The sequence below is a fragment of the Pyrus communis genome, chromosome 12 (assembly GCF_041283825.1).
Source record: "Pyrus communis isolate YQ-2024b chromosome 12, ASM4128382v1, whole genome shotgun sequence".
Taxonomy (NCBI): Eukaryota; Viridiplantae; Streptophyta; class Magnoliopsida; order Rosales; family Rosaceae; genus Pyrus; species Pyrus communis.
Genome location: NC_142576.1, coordinates 1,020,509 through 1,042,060, shown reverse-complemented (window position 1 = coordinate 1,042,060; position 21,552 = coordinate 1,020,509). Strand labels below are relative to the sequence as shown.

Sequence of the window (21,552 nt, the reverse complement as noted above, 5' to 3'; positions counted from 1 at the left end):
GGGAACATATTAAAAACAAATCAAGGCATTAATAAGTTAAATTAAACCACCACAGAAACAAGAAAGTTAAAAAAGAGAGAACATATTAAAAACAGATCAAGGCAAGCAAAAAAATACAGACTCTATCTGCAAACTAGCTGATTAAACCAGAAAGTTTCCTAGCTTACATAGTCGTCGGTGTCTGGGTCCTCCTCATCATCATCCTTTTCAATGCCATCTGCACCTTGTTGGTCCTCATCATCTTATTGTTCCACCTCCTCCTCCTCATCAAACACCTCATCAAAGTCCTCCTCATCATCCCCATCAAAATCCTCATCGTGTTGTTATCATCCACATCAAAATCATCATCTTTATAATCCCCATCAAAATCATCATCTTTATAATCCCCATCAAAATCATCATCTTTATAATCCCCATCAAAATCATCAACTTCGGTAGAAATTTTTTCCAAGGCCCGTTCGTAAGGGATATAATGGTAATCAAATAACGAACCTTTGAAAGTCATAAGTTTGTCGCATACTAAACGTACCCCTATTTTCTTCGCCGGACAATGTGCAATAACATGGACCAAATCGCTTGCTTCCAAATTGAACTCAATTTCCGACAACGATAAATTTCCCAGCCAAATGATCTCTTCAGGGGGAAAAAAATCTCCTATTTTGACATAAAAACTAGTACCCTTGGTGTGATTAATAACATAAATATAACATGAGCTGATGTAATCATGAGGAACAGAAGCCAGGCACACAACCAATGCTTTTGCATTACAACCAATTTCCTTAGGCACTTCAAAAGAGACTTGGGTACCTTCGTTGACATGATTGAACCAAGTGGGAATTTGTCTTCCTACAAGAGTCATGGTTCCACCTCCTGTCCATCCCTATACCATGTTGAACAAGATTTTTGTGAGTAATACATACATAACACACATATTTGCGAGGGGCGGAGGAGATGGGGGTGGTGTCGAAGAGAGAGAGAGAGTACCTGTAGCGTGCTATCCTTAAGAAGGAAATCTATGACATTGTTGTGTGGTATCATACAAAGTGAGAGTCCCGAGTTTAATGCGCTATCCAAGCCTGGAAACTCAATGAGTTTCGGGGAAAAGAGAATCACCCATGTCGACATGCCTGATAAATCTAGCATTCTTTCTAATGCAGAGCAGTTGTTCATGTCCAGGAAACCCAAACTTTTTGGTAAATCTGTAATCTCGACAAGGTTTCTACAACCATTCAAGGATAGTATAAAAAGCTTGGAAAGGCCACTGAGGCTTGGAAGGCTCCCAAAATTATTGTCATCTAGACATAACTCCACTAAACAAGGTAGACTACTCCCAATATCATTATGCACTTCCTCTATATTGCTGTCCGTCAAAATTAAGCTTGTCAAATAGCGTAAACCTCGTAATGAAGGTAGCTGCAAAGAACACTTCAATTTACTCAAAGATAGGCGCTCGAGCTTCTCTAGTCGTACGATGGAAGGTGGTACCTTTTTTATGGCCGTTCCATCTGCATAAAGAGTGACCAATGATGCCATTTCTCCCAAGTGCTCAGACAAGCTTTGGAATCTTGAACAACCATTGAGAATAAGATTTTTGACAGATTTCAACTTGTAGAAACTCCTCGGAAGAGCCTTAAGCGTTTCACAGTCTTTCAAATCCACCAACACAAGACTCTTGAGATCTCCGATGGACTTGTGAACTTTAGCCAACCTCTTACAGCCTTTGAGTATCAATTTCTCAAGATTTGGGAATTTTGAAAAGTCCGGCGATTGTGTTAGATTGTGGGAGTGGCTGAGATTCAGAATCTTCAACTTATCAAGCAGCTGTTAAGAAAAATCAAATTTAAATAAAAAATTTAAATCCAAAAAGAAGATACAGAGAGCATAAAAATAATTCCCAATTTGGTTCAGGTTACGCATTGTACTTACCCCAGAATACTCACAAAGAACTTGTCTGAGGCTGCTGTACTGCATGTCGATAGTGACTATGTTTGGTTGACACAGTTCTATTGGTATGAACTCCAATGGGAATCCATGCCAGCACAACCATCTTAATTTTTTGGAAAGACATTGGTATCCCCCAGCGAGCCGAACGTAGTTTAGTTGGAGCAATCTCAGTCTTTTCATATTTCGAAACGCCTCAGTACTGAAATTCGTCTCTTCAAGACTCGGCAAATTCAAAGCCAGACCTTCAATTTTTTCAGTTCCTTGCTATCCAAAAAAAATAGACTCCAAGTAAGAGAAAGCTTTGCATGAAAAAAAGTTAGATTACCAACTTACATATGCTTACACATTTAACTTAAAGTTTGATTAGGAAGGTACTTACAGATTTGTCTATCAATACATCATTTACATCTTCAGGATGCCACAATCTACTTCGTTCTCCAGGGAAATCGGGATTTTCTGCATGCACAATATCTCTGCCCATATCCCGAAGCAAATCATGCATCATAATCTTGTTTTCTCTATTAATAGTTACAAGGCACCGGTCAAGGAGGACCTTGATTCCTGTTGTTGCATAAAAGCCACAACCATCCAAGATTTGCACGACATCATTCTTGTCCATTCCGATAAAAAAACAAGCTATATCGAGGAATATCCGCCTCTTGTAATTATCATTTAGCCCATCGTAGCTTATTTTCAATTGTGCCTGAATTTCTCCACGAGGAATCATTTTCAATTCCTCCAATATACTTTTCCATTCATCTACACTTCGTTTGAAAAGAGTAGATCCTAAAACTTCAAGAGCCAGCGGCAATCCTCCACAGTAATTGACAACTTCTTTTTCAAGCACAAGATATTGACTAGGACAACTACTACTTCTGAAAGCATGCCAACTTAGGAGCTCAAGAGCTTCTTCTTGGTCCATTACTTTCGCCCGATATATCTTATCAACTGCAAATTCTTTTAGCACACGTTCATTTCTAGTTGTGATGATGATTCTACTCCCCGGGCCAAAAGAGTGGCAATTTCCAGCTAATTCGCTTAGCTGCTTCACATCGTCTACATCATCAACTATGACAAGTACCTTTAAGCCTCGAAATCTTTCCCTTACCAAGGCGGTCCCTGCAGCAACACTGCTTACCTTTGTCTTGGTTTGCAAGATATCGAAAAGAAGTTGTTTTTGCAATTTTTCTAGTTTCTTTTCCCTCACTTTTTCAAGGAAACTTTTACCTTCAAACCTTTCATAAAATCTGTTATAAATGGCTTTAGCAATCGTTGTTTTACCTATTCCACCCATGCCCAAAATTCCAATCACACGAACATCATATGAATCTCCGATGCCTAAATAATTGCTGATATCTAGCACTCGAGTATCTATTCCGACTTGATAGGGCGTTACGTCGAAGTATTTGTTGTTCAACTTCATAGTGACGTCATTGGTAATCATCCTGATAAACTTTGCTTCATGCCTGGCATTAGTTAAGTTGAGAAGCAAAACGAAGATTGTTAATACAACGAAATTGAACTAATTAATACACAAAATTATTTATCATGAATAGAGATTTTAATTAAGACATCTTTTTTTGAGGTGGTGTGTTTAAACCTAGCAAACATCAATTAAAATTTAAATAAGAAACACAAACAAAAAAACCAGCATCCCTTCCCTCCGCAGCCAGTCGCCAGCGGCTTCCCAACTGTGATTAGTGTAGCCTTAACAGTTTAAACTTTGTTGTATGATTTTGTTACAGAGGTCTAAGAAATCGCATGATTCCAAATTAATAAGCAAAGGTACGTTAAAGCCTTAATTCATAAGACAAGAAATTAGTAAGTACCCGTCCAAAGTGTTTCTGAGATCCCAGCCAGACAAATTCGAAGCTTCAGTGAGAGCAGCTCTCCACCTCTCTACCTTTTTCTCATCTGTATGTTTGAGAAACGATTGTGCAAAACAACCAGTCTGTTTCCTGACATGCGAGGGATCAACGTCATAGAATATCGGCAAAACTAATTGCCCTAGCGTTCTTCTACACTCCATGATCTTAACCAGCTCCTCGAGACACCAGCGGGAGTCGGAGTACCGTCTTGAGAAGACGATGATAGAGATCCTAGAACCCTGGATTGCCCCCACAAGTTCGCTAGTTATGTCTTCTCCTCTTCTTAGTTCGTCGTCAATAAAGGCGTTGATTCCGGCCCTTGTCAATGCTTCGTGGAGGTGGCCCGTGAAGTTTTTACGTGTATCTTCGCCTCTGAAGCTTATGAACACTTCGTAAAGCGAGCCTTTTGAGAAGGAGGACAAGGACGGGGAGGCGTAGGAGGACGATGAGGATGAGATTAAGGGTGAGGAGGTGGAGGAGGACGAGGAGGATGAGGTTGAGGCGGAGGAGGTGGAGGAGGACGATGAGGACGAGGGCGAGGACGAGGACGAGGACAAGGTTTTATCAGGGACGGAGATATTCATTTGGCGAAAGACGAGGCTGAGAGAGCAGAGGAGGAAGATGAGGACATCAAAGACAAGACCGGAATTGCGATGAGCATAGTGGTAGGACAGTAACACCAGCACCATAATTAACAACTTCCCTAAGCTCGACCAGTTATCCATTGCCTTCAATTTCTTTAGGCAAATTGAAGGTTGTTTGGCGATATTGATTTTCTTTTTTTCTACCGGAACTACTTTCTTCTTCTTATAATTAATAAATCCGCCTACGCGGCGCAGTTGACTGAAGACTTGAGTCTTGGTAAATTGAGTTGGGGTTCTACACCCTAAATTCTAGGAGGTGCTCTTTTTTTCCACTATAATGCCAAATTCTACTTGGAAAGTTGACTTGTGGTTCTACACCCTAAATTCTACGAGGCGCCATTTTCATTCCACTTTAACGTCAAATTCTACGCGGTGTCTTATGGTTCACACAATGATCAATGATGCATTAATTATACATTGAAAATTTACAGCACGCTTTTGGAAAATATGATCTCTTGCATCCCCAAAGTCAATTTCAATCTGCATGGGAATTGACAATGTGTGTGTGTGTGTGGGCATTCATAATAATGCCAAGTTTTCAACATTTCTTTTATTCTACTGGAACTACTTATTCTTCTTATAATTAATAAACCCGCCTATGCGGCGTAGTTGACTGAAGACTTGAGTCTAGGTAAATTGACTTGTGGTTCTACACCCTAAATTATAGGAGGTGCTCTTTTTTTCCACTATAATGCCAAATTCTACACGGTAAGTTGACTTGTGGTTCTACACCCTAAATTTTACGAGGCGCCATTTTCATTCCACTTTAACGCCAAATTCTACGCAGTGCCTTATGGTTCACACAATGATGCATTAATTATACATTGAAAATTTACAGCACCCTTTTGGAAAATATGATCTCCTGAATCCCCAAAGTCAATTTCAATCTGTATGAGAATTGACAATGTGTGTGTGTGTGTTTGTGTGGGCATCCATAATAATGCCAAGTTTTCAACATTTCTTTTATTCTACCGGAACTACTTTCTTCTTCTTATAATTAATAAACCAGCCTCCGCGGCGCAGTTGACTGAAGACTTGAGTCTAGGTAAATTGACTTGTGGTTCTACACCCTAAATTATAGGAGGTGCTCTTTTTTTCCACTATAATGCCAAATTCTACACGGTAAGTTGACTTGTGGTTCCTTATGGTTCACACAATGATGAGAGATTTTTCAGTTTATAGGAACACAGTCCAGTACACTACACCAGTTATAAAACAACTTCAAGAGGGCTAGTTTGAAAATATGCTACTGCAAAATTTGATTTGGTTTGGACCAAATTTTGATTTAGATGAAAACTAGCAAGTGCTCGCGCGATGCTGCGGGTGTTTAAAATGTTTTGATAATATGTACATACAGAAAACATAATTTATTAAAGCTAGATTTCTATACCTAAGATAGAGGTTTACAGTGTTCATAATTATCAAAAGTTGGCAGTGTCCAATTGCTCACTGTTCAAATGGTAGAGATGCTATAAAAGCTTAATTCATGTACATAAGTTCATAGTATCATGTACTCAAAATAATCATAGTATCAAAAGATTGGCAGTCTTCAACTGCACATCGTTCAAATACAAAGATGTACATATGTCCATATCAGAAGGTTGGCACCGCACATCTGCTGTGTTTATGATTTTTCCTGTTCAATCTCTGGTCTTGCTTGTTTGGGAATGGCCATCCTTTTTCTTGGCCACCATGCTGTTGAATTGGTGCCTTTTGCCCAGGATTTTTCTCTTGCTATATATTACGAATTGGAATCAGTAAGAATTCCATATAAAAAACTAAATTTGTCAATCTATTTAACTTAGTGCGAACTTCATCAAACAACCAAGAAGTATAATCCAGCAAGGTTATTTTCTCTTTTTTTTTTAATCAAAATGAATTCTACTGTTCCCATCTATTTGCACATCCCTTTAAATTATCCAAAAACACAAAAGAAATATATCTTGATCCATACCAATTAATGATTTCCCATTTACTTAAGTCAAACATCAAAGCCAATGAACTGATGAAGGAGCTATTATTCAATTATATGGAGATTTACCTGATTGTACAAAAGGTTTGAAAATTACCGTAAAATTTGAAAAAAGAGATGAGATGGAGTGGAAATCACATACCAGCATCAGGCTTAAATTTGTAGTGTTCATCTGAGAGAGCAGTGATAGTCTGATGAGAGTGTAGGGAGAGAAACAAAATGCAAATCGTAAGAGTTTGAGAGAAACCGCTTGAGGGACACTGCAGATTGATCGTTGAGATTTGAGAAACTGAGGAAGTAGCAATTTGAGACGAACTGCTTTGCATCAAAACGTGTTGGAGTTTCTCTCCTCCGCGTTTGAATAGAAGAGGTAGTTTCAGAGCTGTCTGCAATTAGTCCTATCAGGAGCTTCTGCACTGGTTGATGTCTCGGTCTTTCCTTAGTCGCACGTGCATTGTAGACTTGGGTAGATGAAAAGTAGAAAGAAAATAAAAATATAAAGTCAAAGTTACTACTTCACTATCTATGTTGCTTCATGTCCCACGCATAATAAGAATAATGAATCATTTACTCCGAATTTCTTAGTTATCACCGGGGAAAGAATGTTATAAGCAAAAATCTATTTCAAGGTTTTCCCACTAAACTACCTGTTAAACCAATCAAAATGGGAAAAAATTATATATACCTTTGTCAAATGTCTTGGGATTCAAGTCCACCGACTCCACCCCAATACTCAGTGGCGCCCCAGAAATCTTGCACCTTCAGTAGCCAAGATCATGCATGTATCAGTATGAATACGGAAGAGAAAATAAATGCAATTTATTAGAATAAAGAATATGGGATCAACAAAGTTTGTCCAAACTTACAGCGAGGCCAATAAACAGCAACTGAAGATAATTTTTCGTTTTGCTACATGAGAGGGGCACCCAAAAATCCAAACCTGTCGATACGGCACAACTAAGGATGCAAACTTTATCCAACTGAGCAAGGGGCTTGATCTTGGAAAGACGGCCAGAATGAACAACAATGTATTCACTTAAGTAAAAGTGCGAAGACAGTGATTGGTGAACGTTATTTTCCAGCTGGGTTAGTTTGGCTATTCCTTTCTATTGAAAAGGAGTCAGCTGTCTGCGTGAGTCACCACATTTTGCTTCATGGCAAAAAATTTGACGGATCAATAGTGTATGGCCTTGAATCCCAAAAGGAAAAAATAACTCAACTAAGCATATATAATATTAAACATATAAAGGGTAAGATCAACCACATCCCATAGGAGAACAATTAAACGCCACTCTCTCAGTTTCGAGTACAACTGCACTTTGTGATTAAAATTCACATATGTTTCACATATGCTAAGAACTAACGTTCCTGTACGTTTTTCATCTCGAACGACATTTGCAATCTACTTTTCGATTTCAAACCTTAATTATTCATTGCCCATTAAGAAATGACTATATTGCCCGGAAACTCTACTCATAGTTTATAAATCTGCAATTTTCAAACCTTAACCTTAAACATTTATCATGCTGAAAAAAAATCACTTAAGCATCTTAGTTGGATTCCCTACAATTTGGTGGAGGTTGAATGGATTTTTCCTCCCATTATACTCTTGGAAAATATAAATAATCATTGGAGACCAAGCAACACACACTCATAAATAAAAGATTAGGAACCTTTGGTTAAACATAATGCATACAGAAGAATAAAATTGACAGAAAACAGATCGCTGCACAGAGAGATAGAGGCTTAAAGAGAGAACTTACATCAGCCGTGCTCTCAAATACATATGGTAATCTGCATACAAAGAAGCATAATATTGAAACAGTTATAAATCATCCTATTCAAACAAATCAAACAAAATGCATAAAGATTACCTTAGTTTCTGATTCTATGATTTTGTATTTGACTCCACCTCCACGTTCTTTGGTTGTCTCTTTTACCGAATTAAGTAATCGATTGAATTACTTAATTCAACTGAATTTAATCAGAGAGATGAAAGCTTCAGTATAAAAAATATTTTATGCTCTAAATCATCAGTAACCTCCAAGAACCTAATTGTCCGATAAACACTCTAGCATTAACTACCCAAGAATTATAAACATGCTTATTGCCAAAAATGATAAACATGTTTACCTTGACTTCATTTTTAATGGCATATGTAATATAATTTCCATCTGCATTAAAATAACCTTCTTCCCTCTCCTCGTTAATCAAGTTGAAAGGTTCTGTTTGAATCCCATCCGCAACAAAGTCCTTGTAATCCTGCCAAAAGATACCACCAATCACTGGCTATCACTTCCGTTGCTCCAATTAGCAGAATATCCAACAATCTCCTCGGCTGAAAAAATTCTTGCCAATTCAGAAAAGAACTATTCCAAATTACGGATGTACTCGATTAATTTAACCAAGAATATGCACGGCACCACCACTATTAAGAAGCATCAACATACAAAGACAAAAGTTTCTACAATCAGTTGTTAAATTGCAACCAAAAACATGCATAGAAAGAATAAAAATGACAACAAAGATGGCAAAACAATTAACCACACATGTTGTTTATCCAAAAATGCTGTGAGCTTATGCTTCTGTGACACAACAAGCTTCCTGCGTCACATACACTAGATCAAGTTGGTGTCATGACATGATGACATAAATTGAAAAGCAGACAAGATCAAGAAGATCCAAAATTATTGATATATAATTATAGTAAATAATTGCACATCAAAAACTCTAGAGGAAGATGGATGAATCTCCATATCAGGAAACCAAAGAACATGACGCTACTAAGGACTGTTGCTTCACATGCATATCTGCTACTATTTTAAAACAATTATGTTAGAACAAGTATAAGAGAGAGGAAAAAGTACTACTGAACCGAAAATGAAAAGGGGGAAAACCTGGAATGCCATGCAGTGCCTAAATCACTACTTAGCAACAAAAGCGCCCCGCTATGCTTCATGACGTCACTTTCAAAACTATTATCCAAGGATAACGACACATACAAAGACTTCTCATCCCCAGATACATCTGATTTGCTGTTAAGTGCCTTATATTGTCTACTTGCTGCCATAAACGCATGCTTAGCAGCCTCATATAACGGAAAAAGAACTTGCGTTGAAATCCCCAACTTATGATCCCTATTCCAAAAAACTGAGTTGCCATCAGCTGAGTGCAGCACGGTACTGTCATCAGATGAGGGTGAGGAATGGCCTGCCTCTTTATTCAGCTTCGAAAACTGGGACGGGTGAAGAAATCCCACTTCATCTCTGGGTTCAATCAAGAGGAAAGAACAATATATAAGACGATGGAATTACTACATATTCCGAAAACATAACTGAGAACCCTTCCAAAATAAAAAAAAATAAAAAAAGAGAACACCTCGACACAAAATCATAATGCACTCACAATTACACACACACACACACACAATTCAAAAACTTTCAGCATAAGAATACGGCATACTTGGACAGTTATCGAAATTCCAGATTCAGTAACAGTAATGAACGAACACTGAATCAACATTTTGAATTTGAACTAAAACTGAATGGACATTTTCCAAAAAATATCAAATCCAAGTAAAACCAAGCTGTGACTTTTATACACGCATGGATCAATCCATTTGGGATCAAATATCTGTACTTTTCGACACCGAAATTACACTTTGTGAAGGTACACCAACCAAGCACGAATAAAACCTATATATACAAAACTCCATGGGGCATTTCATCAAACACAAAGTCTGCGTCTTTACTGAAAACAGAGAAGCTAAACCTGCAATCACTGATTATCTACTAACATACAAGTACGAATGACTTACATTTGGGGATCGGGTTCCAAGATACGTTCGAATTGATTCAGAAGATCAACCGTGTCCGCTTCGGAACGACGCAGCTCCTCTCCTTCCATATTTTCTGTTTGTTTCCCGAGAAAATCCAAGGGAAAAGAAAACCCGAGGGAAAATGACAGCTTTATACGATGTTGGAACAAAATGGTAAATTAATTAAAAAAGAACTACGGGGAAGTTTTTTATTCGTTGTTGCAATAAGTTGCAGGAAAAAGTAATGATGCTGGCCGTAGATGATTCAGTTTCGGGCCAATGTCACACTGACACGTATACACCCTTCTTCGACTTTCTTTTCTTGTATAAAATTTTGGAGCTGCTATGGCTATTCTCTCTCTCTCTCTCCCTCCCTCTCTCTCCCCTCTGAGCATCAATCGCCGAAGGATTTTCTCTCATTTTCCCTCACTTTCTCCCCCGTTTTCTCTCTCGCCAAACACTCCAATTCCTCAAGGATCTGAGGTTTCTTCCACTTCAAATCTCACCTCTTTTTTTTTTCCAATCGGGCAAAAAGGCATTGATTTGAAACGAATATTATAATAGAAAGGAAAGCGCTTCGGGGGATTCGAATTTCCGAATCTAGGGTTCCGTGATCTGTATATGCGTCTCGATGACTATGGAAATCGTGGTGGATGCGGCGTCGTTTGACGCCGAGCTGTTGCAGCTCAATGAGGTGTCCCCTTTGGCCCTCAAATCGAATCCGAGCTACGTCGAGTCGCTGTTCGAGCAGTGGCTTTCGCTTCCCGATACTAATCGCCTGGTACTTGAAAACCCAAATGTTTTGTCTTCAAAATTTGAAATTTTTGGTGTTTTCGCATTGTTTTGGTTATGCATCTTCTTGAGTTTCGAAGGATTTATGGGTGCATTTTTTGGTTTTTGAATTTTGGTGAGCTTTGTTTTTTGCTGTTGAATTAAAAATTTCTGTGTTTTTTCATGTGTGTATGTTTTCAGATACACATAATTTGCATGGATGTGTATATGTGTTTGTTCTAGCCTGTGAAAACAGCATGAGAGCTAAGAAATAATGATGCTGAGTTGATTTTAGTATATATTGATTTTCCTGCCCATGGTATTGAATTTGTTCGGAAATGATGACATTGCGATTAATGAAGCATTAAAGGGCACATTTCAGTATGGAAAAAGGGATGAAAATTGTAAATTGTTAGCAATGTTCGAAATTACCTAATGCCTTAAAGTAGTTACAAATTTGTAATTAGTTGTTGGAAATGCTAAAGTTTATTTAATTAGGATACCTATGATTTACATACTACATATTGTTTCATCTTTTCTGATGCATGACAGTTTTTTCATTTTCCCTACTTTATGGTTGCAGGTGACACAACTGCTAACTGAAGCAAAGGCAGGTAGGCCCCTGAATGTTCAGGGAAATTCTTCTAGTCCACATGCCACTGCAGGAAGTACTTTGCCTTCTATGTTTCCAGCAGGCAGTGCACCACCACTGTCACCAAGAAGTTCATCTGGATCCCCTCGCATTATGAAACAGAGGATTGGTCCTTCTCATTTAGGTTCTCCCCTGAAAGTAGTTAGCGAACCAGTTAAAGAAGTGATACCTCAGGTTTGACAAATCCTAATCCTTTTCGGCAATAAGGTGGCACTATTTTTTATTTCTTTTGTTATGCGTTGTATTTGTCATTTGAACTATCTAGCTGTAATGGTTTTCTTTAATTAGAGGGAAAGGTAGGTTATTTTTTGTAACTTGGATTTTGTGCCACTTGCAGTTTTACTTTCTAAATGGTCGCCCGCCTCCAAATGAACTAAAAGATCAATGCTTATTTAGAATCAATCAGTTTTTCTCTGGCAACTCAGACGGACTGCAGATTCATGGTGAGATATACTCAAGATATGAATTTGTGTTGTACAACTAGAATTAGCTTTTAACTGTCTCCTTGGTGTATCAGAATTTAAATCAGTTGCTAAGGATATCTGCAAGCTGCCCTCATTCTTCTCCACATCTCTTTTCAGAAAGATTGATGCTAACAGCACTGGATTTGTAACAAGGTAATATTCACTTTTTGTCATTGCTTGTGAAAGGGTGTAGTTTCGAAGTTGTTATCCCCACCCCTTTCAATATCTTTCCTTGCTGTGGTTTATCTTATGTAACCACAACTATTTTCCTCTACTTTTAAAATGTCTCGATTCTTGTTCACCAACTCTATTACCCCACTTTAAGGTGCATGAATCTTTCTGTCTGAAGTGGATAAACAATGTCCTTTATAAGGGTTGATTGCGGAGAAGGGGTCAAGTAGCTTTCCTGGAGGCTATTTTTTTTTTCTGAGCTGGCTTGTAGCCAACTCTTGGTTTAACTAATGTTGTGACCTCACCTGACTATAAATTCTGGGTGGCCCCTGCTCTAGTCATATTTTGTTTCTTTGGTTCTTTCTTTACCAAAGAAAGTTCCTTAGTTTTACTTTCCTCTGGACTTGTTAATTCTCTTGTTATTGAAGCTCGGTTGTTTCCTTTGCAAACCATGCTCTTACTTTTTCCTACTAATTTGTTTGTAGGGAAACATTTATTGATTATTGGGTTGGTGGAAACATGTTGACGATGGATGTAGCTACTCAGATCTATTCGATCTTAAAGCAACCAGATCTCAAATATCTCACTCAGGTTTTTGTTTTGCTTTATTTCTTTCCGTCTTTTATGTTTATTACAAATTTGTGTACAACCTGATATCTCTACAAAATCATCATACCATTAAATGCAATGTTGATTATTATAATTAGTACATTTGCTGCAGTAACGAGTATCTAAATCCTGTTCCTGCTTCATAACAGGATGACTTTAAACCTGTTCTTCGAGAACTTTTGGCAACTCATCCAGGGTTGGAGTTCTTACAGAGCACGCATGAGTTTCAGGAAAGATATGGTTTGTTCTCCACCTACAATCAGCCTTTTCTTAATACCATAAGTTTGTAGAGTTTCCAATCCCCTCTCTCCCCCTCCTTTCTTCTCTCCCTTCCTCTCACTTATGCTGTTTTGGTGTTGCATTTTTACTCTGGTTATGATTGAAGCAATTCCTTTCACATGATGCACACGTTAACTTGAGATATTATTGCAAATGGTCCAGCTGAAACTGTAATATACAGAATATTTTACTACATAAATAGATCTGGGAACGGTCATCTCACACTCAGGGAGTTAAAGCGTGGAAACTTGATTGATGCAATGCAACATGCAGATGAAGAAGAGGACATCAACAAGGTTTTGAGGTAAAGATTCTGGATACAGACTTAGTCTGTCTTACTATAGACTATAGGGTCTGGCCATTAAAATTAGGGATCATTATGCCTGTTTTCTTTCACACAATCTGGAATAGTTTGCAAGAGTGTGTTCCTTACTGCATACTGCATGTTTATGTATGATATGTGATATCAGTGACTTTTGTTCTAACTTTTTCTTTCTTATATAATCTGTTACAGGTACTTCTCTTATGAGCACTTTTATGTGATATACTGCAAGTTTTGGGAGCTGGATACAGATCATGATTTTCTGATCGATAAAGAGAACCTGATCAGATATGGTAACCATGCACTTACCTACCGGATTGTTGACAGAATATTTTCCCAGGTTTGTCATGAAGCTTTTGTTTACCAATTTTAAGAAAAAGATTCTTTCAATAAAAGGTTAATCCTTGATCTCTCTCTCTCTCTCTCTCTCTCTATCTTTCCCTCCCTCCCTCCCTCCCTGACACAGACATGCATTCTCGATTATGTATTTAATGAGTTTATTTTTGGCTTCTCAGGTCGCAAGAAAGTTTACTAGCAAGGTTGAAGGAAAGATGGGATATCAAGATTTTGTCAACTTCATTCTCTCAGAGGAGGATAAATCTTCCTCGCCTAGCCTTGAGTTCTGGTATATCTCTACCTCTTATCTTTTTTTCAGTCAGTAACTTGCTTCTCAAGATGTAGCGGTCAAGTGTAATTATGGGTAATGCAGCAATATAAGATAGACGTCCAAGTGGAACATATGTGCTGGGTAGTTCGACAGAAAAAATGGAAACATTACAGAATATGCAAAAATGGGTTTCCACATTGTTGTATTAATTTTTGAATCAGCCTCGTTGATTCAACATTCATTTAAAGTCAGCCATGCATTAACAAGAATTAGGCTAGTCAGGAACTAATCGTGATTTATTTCTGAAAAAAAATAAAGATTAAATTAATCATGGGATGTGTGAAATCAGTTGCATAATAATTGTATACAAGAATTATTAGGTGGAAACTTTGTTATCTATACTTCATGTAGAGTACTGATAACTTTTTCCCTGAAAACTTTTTAAATAAAACCGTTACTATGTCCTGCTTTCAGAGGCAGTTCGGAAGATTCATTGTTCTTGTTAGGTTTTGATCAGATTTGACTTTGGGATGGGACACAGATCGATATTTGAGGCTTCAATTAAGTGTATTTGAATGTGCAACCTCAGTTTACTAAGTGGTGGATGGAGGGATCTACTTGATTTACCCTTACACAGTTAGTTATTCTATCAATTGTGTAGTAGCTGTGACACTACATTGTTCATGTTAGGTTCAAGTGCATAGATTTGGATGGAAATGGAATTTTGACGCGGAATGAACTGCAATTCTTTTATGAGGAGCAATTGCATAGAATGGAATGCATGGCCCAAGAACCTGTTCTGTTTGAGGATATTTTGTGCCAGATAATTGACATGATTGGACCAGAGGTTTGCCTTTTTTGACTGGAGCCTTTTACTGTTATCTTTTCTTTTTTGGATTAAACTGCATTTTTTTAAACAAAACCTAAAAGTACAAGGTCGAGGTCAAGTAGTCCTTATCGGAATAAATTGTAACCCCTCTTCCTTAATTGATGATTATGTTGCTGGCATGTAACATCCTGGAAATAAGCATCCTCCGAGGTTTATTGCCCCAAGAAAATTGTTTAAAAGAATGGAATGCTCTGCAGTCTGTTAGATATAGTTTTACTGTGGTTGACATGAAGCGTTGTTATTGCAGAATGATAGCTATATCACACTCCATGATCTGAAAGGCTGTAAACTTTCAGGAAGTGTTTTCAATATCCTTTTCAACCTTAACAAGTTCATGGCCTTTGAAACTCGTGATCCATTTCTCATTCGTCAGGTGCATAGAACAGTTTTTCCTCTCATCATTTGAAGTTTGAAGATTCCAGATAAACATGTAGTGGATTGCATTTCTATTGCTGGTAACAGCCTTGCTGATGTTTACAGGAACGTGAGAATCCAACCTTGACAGAGTGGGATCGATTTGCACATAGAGAATACATCAGACTTTCAATGGAAGAAGATGTTGAAGATGCCTCCAATGGAAGTGCCGAAGTTTGGGACGAATCACTAGAGGCTCCCTTTTGATTCAACTCAGGTAACCTACCTAGGTTTGAAGTCAATAAATATGGCATAGCTTTATTTTAACTTATTAACCCTTCCATTTTATTTTATTACATTCCTACGATGGGCTGATGAGTAAATGATTTAAAACATGTTATGAACCTCAGTTTCTTAGACTCTGCATGTCATGTAGTGGAAACAAATGAAAATTACAATAGATGCAGATGCTAAAATCTCGTCAATACTTTTAATCTAGTTTGCATAAACAACTTGTAGGCATGTATGACGAAGCTCTGTTGTTTGACTTCATGCGGTAATGGATGTTTACTTATGTTATATTTGGTTCTTGAGATACTATCTGAGACACCAATACTAAGTCCCACACTCATCGCATGAATTTTGCATGGCTACAAGTTGTTTATTGTTTTTTGCACAATTTATTTTTCTCGTCTCCGTTGCCTATGGAAATTCCACCTGTGCATTTGTCTGTCTTTGCAGGAATAGGGTAGGTATTTTCAGTTTCTTCTTTAAACTGGCAATCAACAGAACTGACGACTCATAGAATTAGTATATCGAACGAGCTGTTGTAGTGCAGACACCTGCACTTTTGTTAAGGGTAAATTCTGAACTTGGTGGTGTCAAGGTACCTTTTTCCAGCAGCAAAATGAATTCTGGTCCACGCGTGCATGAATTGAACAAATGATGGGTCAGAATGGAAGGCCGTTACATCAAACCGTAGCATTCAGAATCCCTGTCTGCTCATGATTAACCACTGCCAGTTGAATGATGATAACATCCGGAACACTCAAGCTCTCTCCTTTTAGTTCAATTTGTTACCTCAAGTTGTAAGATATCACTTATTTAAGGTTTTCTTAATTTATTTTGTCATAATGATTGGTTGTTGGCCTACTTTCATTTGTAAAATTCATTAGGTTGTGTCAAACTTTCTTTGTCAAGCAATTTTGGTTCAGATTTTGGTTACTATCAATTGATATTCATGGTTTATAATCTTTTCGCATTTGTTCGTCGTATTGCACGAACTAGTAAGATATTGACCTGATATTCTGAGTGGATGCAATCGATTTCTTTCGTATAATTTACCCTTGTTGCTTCAGAGTGCCACCTGATGAGCTGATAATGTGATATCTCTCAAGAAAAGTGGGTTTTCGCTCGGTTTCTTCACCTCCTTTTCATCCGATTACAAGCCATTCTCCCAAAACCGAGCGAAAACCCAAGCAAGAGTGAATGGTCAATGTGAAAACGCTTGCGTGCTATGGAAGAATTGGAGAATTTTGCCTCGACTTTTCTCAAAATTTTGTACCACAAGCATTGTAAGCGTAAACCAACGAATCAAAGGCTTACATTTGTGATAAAAACCCTCAACAGAATGAAGGATAAATCCGACCCAAAAAAAAAAAGGAGGCCAAGAAGTGCTTTCTTCCTTCCGAGCTCAGAATAAGCGTAAGCAAAATATTGCCTGTGAGATGAATCAAAGATGAGAAGGCAAGTATCATGAAAGCATATTTGTGCTTCTGTGGAGCTATAAATATTTCCAAATTGTAATACCTTGTTTGGGGCAACATCCCTGACCCTATGAAATATTGGATCCTTAATAGTGGCATTCAAGCAGATTCTGCCCCCCTACATGTAGTTGGAAAAGCAGTTTATGTGAGTGCAAAAGTGTAGGAAGAACTGGAACATGCGCACAGCGGACGACTGCACTGGCTCGTTAGCAAAAGAGTGAGTGCGATCAAATCAAAAGAGATTCCGTCCAATATTTTCTCTAGATCAGACCCCTAAACGCATCTGAATGAAAAATATATGCAGATATAGTTCACGCAGAGATTACCGATCGAGGAAATGGTATTTATAATAGAACAAGATAACATGTTTACGAATGAATGACCAAAACTATCCACAAAAGTCATATCTGTATCCAGAAATTGAAGAGCAGATAGATTCATTATCACGTACGTGATCAACATGCTCCCCAGTCTTAACAGCAGAGATCTCGGGGCCTCTCATTCTCTTAGTCTTGCTTGCTTTTCTCCCAGCTACAGCGATGTTAGTGCCATCAACTCTTTCATTCGCTGAAAACTTCAGTGATGACTAAGCACCTTTTGTGGTTCCCATGATTACCTGATTGACAGCTATCTGAAGGTCTTTTAACAGGAGGTACTGATGAATCGATCGGGCTGAATCCTGCTGGAACCCTGTAAAGTGTCCACTTTACTAATAACAGCATCTACTTCTTTCGCCTCAACTGCAAGACACCCAAGGTTAAGAAGGTTTGCAAGAAAAAATTCCATCAGCTGAAAGATCACAATACTTGAAATGTATATTACCAGCTATCCTACCATTTTCAGATTTTGATTCTTGGTTACCCTCAACGGCACATTTGTCACCATTCTTCTTTGGTATGGAGACGTCAGAACCTGATTTTTAGTAGAGCTAAAAATTTACACATCCGGAAAGAACACGTTCATTAGTAAAGCTGAAAATTTACTTGTGTTCTTACCGGTAAGAACAAGTTCATTATTTGAGCTGAATATTTACAAGTGTTCTTACCGGTAATAACCTTTGTAAATTTTCAGCTCTAAGAACTCTTCATATATAATTGCCTACAATGTTGTAGTAATTTCCAAAAAATAATTTAAGGCTCCGGGGTTTGTGGATGGAAGTATATCGTAGGCTGCTGCCATAGGGTTGGATCCCTCAAAGCACTTGGGCAAAGGAATAGCATTCTTGCAACCCTATTTGAATAAGTTGGAAGAGTATGTTTGTTTTCTCTGACCAACCCCCTTAAACCAAAATTTCTCCAGTACATGATATTACCATCATTGATTGTATATTGAGCATATATAATCCAAAAATCTGTTGGTTAATCTTCCATTCTTTGGCAGGTTGTATGGGATTAACGTGTGCGGCGAAGGAGGGGAATATGAAACATTGACACTGGACTGCCCTCTCTTTGTTGTAAGTTTATATCATTCACGTTGTAATTGTTTCATTCTACATGATTCTTTTAATTTCCAGAATGCTCGAATCGTGCTGGATGAGTTTCAAATTATACTGCACTCTTCAGATTCCATAGCTCCGGTTGGGGTGCTTCATCCCTTGGCTTTTCATTTGGAAAATAAGGCAGAGTCCTGTCCTTTGGGGAGCAGCGACCATACCAATCAGAACTGTCAGGAGAAGAAGAGTTTTCTATTTGAAGTGCAAGGAGACCATCCACAAGGATGCGATGCTGCATGCGAAGCTGATGCCGAAGTTGAGAATGTAGTTGAACTTGCTGATCATATGATGCCTTGATACTCAATACTCAACCAATGCAATCGATGTAGTTTTTAAATCATTATTCGTTAGTTATATGTGATTATCAGAGTATGATTGTACGTTTGCAATCCACCATACACCAACAACAACAACAACAACAACAACAACAACAACAAAGCCTTTTCTCACTAAATGGGATCGGCTATATGAATCCTAGAACGCCATTGCGCTCGGTTCTGTGTCACTTTTTCCATTAGATCCAAGTACTCTAAGTCTTTTGAGTCTCTTCCAAAGTCTCCCTAAGTCTACCTCTTTGGTCTTGAACCTCTGCCCCGTAATTGCATATTTTAACCGAAGCGTTAGTAGGCCTTCCTAGGTTTTATCATTTTTTACTTGTATTACAAGGTTTTATCAGTACAAAAGTATATCATTTATTGATCTATCTAACAAACAGAAATTATGGCTTTTCACCTTACGTACAAAGGAACATAGGTAGGATGGTAGTCATCATAACATCAGTCCACTATTCGTACCATGTTCCTATACATAAATTTGTATTTATTATTTTAATCTCAAAGCATGGGGTATCCAAATGACAGTAGCTTGTATAACTTTATGTGTGTGTCTGTGTGTGTGTGTGTGTGTGTGTATATATATATATATGATTATTAGAGCCGGATAAAATCTTGTTTATCACAAGTTGTACATATACACGTATGTGTTACTATCCTCCAAACTAAGAATATTAATTGAAGTATATAAATTTTGCAGTTGCAGGTGGAGGGTGACCTCGATCATCAGATTATTCAGATCAGATCGGTAAGTGCCAATTTCTTTAGTTTAATTTGTTTCCATGGTCAAGTGTGGGGGCTTTCACTCTGAAAGATCAAAAAAGAAAGGATGCAGATTCAGTTAGTTATCACTGACGGGGATCATATAATAATACACATATGTACGTGTTATACCACCACCATGCGGCATGCATGCATGGCTGGTTTAGAGAGGCCAATGCATGTACGAGCACAGAAAAAGAAGGGAGAGCAGCAATAGCTATGGCACCCCATGGACTCGGAGAATTTTTAGAGGAGTAGTTGAGGAGCATGAAGGGAATCTACATAGGATATGTGTATATATAGGCCCTTTATGCAAGTAAATCTGCATGTTTTAATTAGGTGTGGGGTTCATTATTAATTGAACATCAATAATCCGAACTGTTTATTTTGTAAGTCTCAATTCATAGATCATCCTTGTAAAAATTCAATTCAATCCGAAATCATTTGCCTATTTATTTATCAAGATAAAATTTCATTGTTACTTATATAACAAAGTATTCGTTAATTTTTTTTGAACCCAATTAGATGTATTAAATATTTCTGATTTGGCTAATATTTGGCAAAGATGATCTATGAGGTGCAACTTAAAAAATAGACGATTCGGATCGTTGAAGTTTGATATGGTGCGGACCCCACAACTAATTCCTATTTTTATAAAAAAAAAAAAAAATAGAGGTTTCTTCCCTTAAAGCTCTCTCTCATATATATATATATATATATATATATATATTCATTATGGTCCCCATGGGCCAAAACCTTAGTAATAAAGTACAAAAAAGAAGCTATCAAAACTAAAATAGGAACAGCTTTTTGTGTTTTTAAAAAAAAGGCATAAAAGATAAATAGAATATCAAGTCTGTACACACAAGAAGCTAAGGCAAAAGAAAGTCTCTTTATTTGTTTAGCAAATATTCTTACAAATAAAACTGTGATTTTGAAGATGAATGTCATGGCATAGAATTAAATTTAAAGTTTCCGGTGTTCGAAATTTCTCACATATACAAATGCCATATAATTATATTTATCTATTTACGTTAAATTTCTGACATTACGGTCATATGATTAATTAGTTATTTTGTTTATAATAGTACATAATATATATATATATATATATATATAGACACACACACGCATGTAGTATGTGAATATTTTCTTTAATTAAGCATTTATTCTTCCAATAAGAAATAAATTAAAATTATTTTATAACCAAACTAACTCAAAATTACTTATTGGTTGCCAATGAAAAGCATTGGGATACCGTTTTTAAAGTAGCCAGCCAATCAGATTTCACGTGAGGAATGGATTGGCTCCTCATTATTGTAACATCACACATCGTCCAGGGGAATAGATCATATAAGCTTTACATGTATATTTTCATCTCTACCTAGCACGAGGCATTTTGAGAGCTCACTGACTCCAAAGTTAAGTGAGTATCGCGCAAGAGCAATTCCATGATGGGTAACCCAGTGGGAAGTTCTCGTGTGAGTTCCCAAAAGCAAGAAACAAAACCGTGAGGGCATGGTCGGGGTTCAAAACGGACAATATCGTGCTACGGTGGAGTCGAACCTGGGATGTGGTGGGGGCCGGGATGTGACAATTTGGTATCAGAGCCAATCCCTGGCCGGAAGTGTGCCGATGAGGACGTCGGACTCCTAAGGGGGGTGGATTGTAACATCTCACATCACCTAGGGGAATGGATCATGTAAGCCTTATATGTATATTCTCATCTCTACCTAGCACGAGGCCTTTTGGGAGCTCACTGGCTTCGGGTTCCGTAGGAACTCCAAAGTTAAGCAAGTAACGCACAAGAGCAATCCCATGATGGGTGGCCAAATGG

At 37.7% G+C, this 21,552-nt stretch overlaps 3 protein-coding genes across 6 annotated transcripts; 1 reads left to right on the top strand and 2 right to left on the bottom strand.

Annotated features, from left to right (window-relative positions):
* Positions 1–62: 62 nt before the first annotated feature.
* On the bottom strand, positions 63–4,592 carry LOC137744734 (disease resistance protein Roq1-like). Its single transcript, XM_088681259.1, has 5 exons — positions 3,774–4,592; positions 2,324–3,410; positions 1,927–2,208; positions 985–1,821; positions 63–880 (listed from the first exon to the last, which is right to left on the bottom strand). Exons 1-5 carry the CDS (start codon positions 4,535–4,537, stop codon positions 164–166), a joined length of 3,687 nt encoding a protein of 1,228 aa, XP_088537385.1. The 5' UTR covers positions 4,538–4,592; the 3' UTR covers positions 63–163.
* A 1,310-nt stretch (positions 4,593–5,902) lies between these two features.
* Positions 5,903–10,432, bottom strand: LOC137745302 (uncharacterized). Of its 4 annotated transcripts, XR_015954120.1 has the most exons (7): positions 8,562–8,740; positions 8,303–8,402; positions 8,192–8,222; positions 7,295–7,578; positions 7,114–7,187; positions 6,571–6,889; positions 5,903–6,190 (listed from the first exon to the last, which is right to left on the bottom strand). XR_015954120.1 is itself a non-coding variant. In XM_088681246.1 (4 exons), the coding sequence occupies exons 1-4, from the start codon at positions 10,332–10,334 to the stop codon at positions 6,191–6,193; spliced, it is 609 nt and encodes a 202-aa protein (XP_088537372.1). In that variant the 5' UTR covers positions 10,335–10,432; the 3' UTR covers positions 5,903–6,190. The 4 variants fall into 4 exon arrangements, 1 of the variants encoding a protein (XP_088537372.1); XR_015954119.1 differs by having other exon boundaries at positions 8,192–8,402; XR_015954121.1 differs by lacking the exon at positions 8,303–8,402 and having other exon boundaries at positions 8,562–8,739.
* Positions 10,433–10,560: 128 nt separating this feature from the next.
* On the top strand, positions 10,561–16,614 carry LOC137744880 (serine/threonine protein phosphatase 2A regulatory subunit B''beta). Its single transcript, XM_068484690.2, has 13 exons — positions 10,561–11,026; positions 11,600–11,842; positions 12,006–12,111; positions 12,186–12,285; positions 12,789–12,894; positions 13,062–13,152; positions 13,354–13,495; positions 13,706–13,853; positions 14,029–14,138; positions 14,811–14,967; positions 15,257–15,382; positions 15,490–15,640; positions 16,105–16,614. The coding sequence occupies exons 1-12, from the start codon at positions 10,877–10,879 to the stop codon at positions 15,628–15,630; spliced, it is 1,620 nt and encodes a 539-aa protein (XP_068340791.2). The 5' UTR covers positions 10,561–10,876; the 3' UTR covers positions 15,631–15,640; positions 16,105–16,614.
* Positions 16,615–21,552: the final 4,938 nt, after the last annotated feature.

What these genes read in the sequence shown, in the direction of transcription:
- LOC137744880 (XM_068484690.2), top strand. Translation starts at nt 10,877, where the DNA reads ATGACTATGGAAATCGTGGTGGATGCGGCGTCGTTTGACGCCGAGCTG. An exon ending in TTCCCGATACTAATCGCCTG is followed by an intron (nt 11,027 to 11,599) that starts GTACTTGAAAAC and finishes TTATGGTTGCAG; the next exon opens with GTGACACAACTGCTAACTGA. An exon ending in TTAAAGAAGTGATACCTCAG is followed by an intron (nt 11,843 to 12,005) that starts GTTTGACAAATC and finishes TGCCACTTGCAG; the next exon opens with TTTTACTTTCTAAATGGTCG.
- LOC137744734 (XM_088681259.1), bottom strand. Translation starts at nt 4,537, where the DNA reads ATGGATAACTGGTCGAGCTTAGGGAAGTTGTTAATTATGGTGCTGGTG. An exon ending in TTCTTTGTGAGTATTCTGGG is followed by an intron (nt 1,822 to 1,926) that starts GTAAGTACAATG and finishes TTTTCTTAACAG; the next exon opens with CTGCTTGATAAGTTGAAGAT. An exon ending in TTAAGGATAGCACGCTACAG is followed by an intron (nt 881 to 984) that starts GTACTCTCTCTC and finishes AACATGGTATAG; the next exon opens with GGATGGACAGGAGGTGGAAC.
- LOC137745302 (XM_088681246.1), bottom strand. Translation starts at nt 10,334, where the DNA reads ATGGAAGGAGAGGAGCTGCGTCGTTCCGAAGCGGACACGGTTGATCTT. An exon ending in GGCACTGCATGGCATTCCAG is followed by an intron (nt 8,223 to 9,325) that starts GTTTTCCCCCTT and finishes CTTTGTATGCAG; the next exon opens with ATTACCATATGTATTTGAGA. An exon ending in TATTTGAGAGCACGGCTGAT is followed by an intron (nt 6,311 to 8,191) that starts GTAAGTTCTCTC and finishes AAAAAAAAAGAG; the next exon opens with AAAATAACCTTGCTGGATTA.